The 3,776-nt window shown below is 42.7% G+C and overlaps 1 protein-coding gene across 1 annotated transcript; it reads left to right on the top strand.

Moving 5' to 3' along the window:
• Positions 1 to 254: 254 nt before the first annotated feature.
• nhlh2 (nescient helix loop helix 2) lies at positions 255 to 3,503 on the top strand. Its single transcript, XM_042072664.1, has 2 exons — positions 255 to 870; positions 1,795 to 3,503. Exon 2 carries the CDS (start codon positions 1,850 to 1,852, stop codon positions 2,210 to 2,212), a length of 363 nt encoding a protein of 120 aa, XP_041928598.1. The 5' UTR covers positions 255 to 870; positions 1,795 to 1,849; the 3' UTR covers positions 2,213 to 3,503.
• Positions 3,504 to 3,776: the final 273 nt, after the last annotated feature.

Genomic DNA, 3,776 nt, shown 5'->3' on the forward strand with positions numbered 1-3,776 from the left:
CCGTGTCCGTCACTCTGATGCGGATCGGCTCACATGATTGGTGCGGATAAACACAGGGGCAGGGAAAGAGATGGATAGTGGGATGGAGGAGGGAGGGAGAGAGTGAGGGAGGAGAGGGGAGGGGAGGACAGGAGAGGTGGGCAGGGTTGAAAGAAAAGGCAGACAATACAAGTCGTGCCTTCCGTCACGCCGGGAACCCTTTATTAGGGACCTTGTTGAAGTCTTATCATCCAAAGCATCAGAGTGGGCGCACGGAGACAGGGTGGGTGCGCAAGAAACGCAAGAAGCGCGCGTGGCGACACACACAGCTCAATACGTTCCGTCTTTCGCAGAATGGCTCAGCGCGTGCCGTCTGACTCAACTCAGTCTATCGGTGAGATGTTTTCGTAATCCGTCGGGGCACGCGAGGAATCACTGCACTTTCCCCTCTCTTCAGGCGGGCCTATCCACGAGACCGTGTCCATTGTTCCCGGGGTGAGGGTCAAGAGGCGTCATTGCTACAAGATCCTTATCTACCTCATCAGAGGCGCGCAGCTCTGTCGCCGTTTATCCACGGATGTGTAATCTGAGGATTTAAGGACAGTGCCTGTGTAAATGTCAGCGCAGAAAATCATGAATATACAAGACGTGAAAATAAGCAAACACCAGCACCGTAAGTAGAAGGACGTTTTAGTTGCTTTTAAGAGAAACGCTGCTAAGTTTAGACCTGTTGGGATATTATTGGGCATAAAACAAAGAGTATGAGCCGTGGAAGACTGGACTGAAATATTACAAGGACGTCAACAAACAGGAGTGCAAACCAGTTTGTTCATCTGGAGAATTCAAGTTAAAGTCCACGGAGACATCGGACCAGGTTTATTATCACAAACGGTGAGTTCTATACTTTCACCTGAGCCTTCTCAAAGTCTTTAATTTCTAAGTTGTACCTTAATACTTGCTTGTTAGTGCCATGAATAGCTTACTGGTGTAAAATTCGTTTATTTGTCATTTATTTAGGTGACTTGTCTTTTTAGGTGAATGTTGTTAATCTAAAAAAAATCCAGAGGGGATGTTGCCCGTGTTGAGAATCTCTTCGCGACAGATTGATGTTCACACGTTTGCCTATCATATGGAGCGTGCTTGTTTCCCCTACTCATATAGCTTGGTCTCGCACGACAGATGGTCGGCTGTGAATCCGCACTTCCATCTCTGCACAAATATATTCAAGTGACTTCATTAAGTCGCTTTCATTTTGGCAGTTTTCGTTGTCAGTTCGCTGCCTATATTACAAAGTGCCAAGTAAAACGCTGCAAAATATAGATTACCCCAGGCAATATTTTTCGTTGAGCCTACACCTTTAGCTATATATACTTTAAATGTAGCTATAGCGAGAATTAACATTCAAATGTGGTTTCTCACATACTTTTTGAATCGCAAGTGCAACACATGAACATTTGTGTCAAAACCTTCAGCGTTGACATTATTGCGTTTACAATAAAATATTGATGAACCTGTTTAGCCAGCTTCATAAGTGGATTAATTGGACTAAAGGGCAGGCCACAACTAACTGCAAAATATGTACTATGTATCACACATTGTTTGTAGCACTTTCATGGATGTGGAGAAAGCGTAATTTTGAATTTGGTTCGTCTAAACAAACACAGAGTGAGTGCGTGAGTGACAGAGAGAGAGAGAGAGAGAGAGAGAGAGAGAGAGAGAGAGTTTTTTGCCTCAGGCGAAACATGTTGTGTCTTGCCATGCCCCAAGTGTATGTTAACAATCCTCTCACTCTCCATCTTTCGTATTTTCTCTCAGGGCGCAGGTGTACTACGTCAATCTATTCGGATCTAGCCCCACATCTACGCTCAAAATGATGCTAAGTCCAGACCAAACTGACTCGGACCTTCCGTGGGGACAGTCCGATCCGGAGACCGTCCTAAATGTGATCAAAGTCGAATGTGTGCCTGCCCAGCCAGGAGGAGACAGCAAGTCCCGTTTGCCTGATCCGCCCCTGACGCGTGAGGAGAAGAGACGGCGGCGACGCGCCACCGCAAAGTATCGGTCCGCACACGCCACAAGAGAGCGGATTCGGGTGGAGGCATTTAATGTGGCCTTCGCCGAGCTGAGGAAACTTCTGCCTACACTTCCTCCTGACAAGAAGCTCTCCAAGATCGAAATCCTGCGCTTGGCAATCTGCTACATCTCTTACTTGAACCACGTGTTGGACGTGTAAAGGCAAGAGATAATCAGAGACATTCAAAGACGATAACATTTGATATAAACAACAACAACAACAACAACACACACAGACACACACACACACACATGCGCGTGGATGGAAACAATGCATTTCCATTTGGGTTGTCAAGAGGGAAAAAACAAACAAACCCTAGTTTATCACTATTATCTACGTGTCCAGATGCCGGGCTGATGCTGCTCGCAAAGGGAAGGTGTGGGAGGTTAGCGAGACCTGTAGCCGCGTAGCGAGCCCCAGGGCATCGGGCCGCGTGAATGAGTGGAGCGCAATAACAAGCGAGTCTTGTGCCTGGAGACAAATGCGTGTGGGTTTCCAAGACAATACTGTTCATTCCCAAGTCCCACGGGGCTTACGCATCTCCCTGTGCCGGCACTGCCTCAGAGAGCAATGGGAAGAGCAAGGAACACAAGAACCCCTTGTCTCCATCCTTAAGCAGGACAATGAAATGCCCATTAAAAATGAAAAAGGAGAACATATGAGAAAAAGACAGAGAAAAAAATAAACAACGTTCTAAGTGCCACCTATTATGAAATAATGACCTTAACCGTGGTTTTGATTTATTTATGATGTATGGATTAGCCTTTTATGTTGATAAATAATTTATGTTTTTTAGAAACGTGTCCTTTTCGACCTGTCAGGTATTTACGTCTAGCCTACAAATGATTATATTTATTAATGTATCATTATTTATGTACTTGTTTGTTTATTTATTTAATTATTTATTTATTAGACTGTGGTGTGTGAACAACGGAAGTGATGTTGTTGCTCTTCAATTGCACTTTTCAGTGATGTTTTGTCAATTGTAGGCTTAATTGTTGTGAGACGAGCAATTCGTTTATTGTGAATATTTTATTTCTGATCATATCGATGAAAACGAGAAGCACTTCTCCCACTGGGTGAAACCCGTTGATATTCTTTATGTGTTCATGAGATGGTAAAATAACTTGGATAATCTGTGGCCTACAATGAATCACGTCATTAATATAAGAAAATGTTTCTGTGCAGGTATGACATAGGATTATTACAGTATATTCTTGTTTTGTTTTTTTTTCTTCAGAAAAACAGAAAATTTGAAGGGAATGCAATAAACAATTCAAAAGGCTATAGAGTTCCAAGAGACACCAACTCTGCTGCGACCAAAAATTGATTTCAAAGTAGATTATTTTTATTGACATGTGATTCCTAGAAATCGTTTATTTATTTACGTGTCTGTTGTGAACCTCTTACGTCACTAATTTTATAGAGGAAAAAAAGGAAACATCATATCTGCTATCCAAAGATCTCTTGTTTTTTCAGGGTTTTGTTCGTGTCCTTTTTGTAGTGGGTTAGCTATTACAAACATGGTTTGTAACGAACACAGTTTTCATATCTTTCTGGTGGATTGTTAAAAAAATAAACATCTAAAAAAAAATGAAACATGTTAATTTTCTGGATAACCTAGGCCTAATTCACATTATTCATAACGGGTGGTAATGACAGTGTCATAGGACGGGTATGACAGGTAGAAAAGGATGATAGTGAATAATTCTGTCTCTTAGCC

The sequence above is a fragment of the Alosa sapidissima genome, chromosome 2, assembly GCF_018492685.1.
Source record: "Alosa sapidissima isolate fAloSap1 chromosome 2, fAloSap1.pri, whole genome shotgun sequence".
NCBI classification, from domain to species: domain Eukaryota; kingdom Metazoa; phylum Chordata; class Actinopteri; order Clupeiformes; family Clupeidae; genus Alosa; species Alosa sapidissima.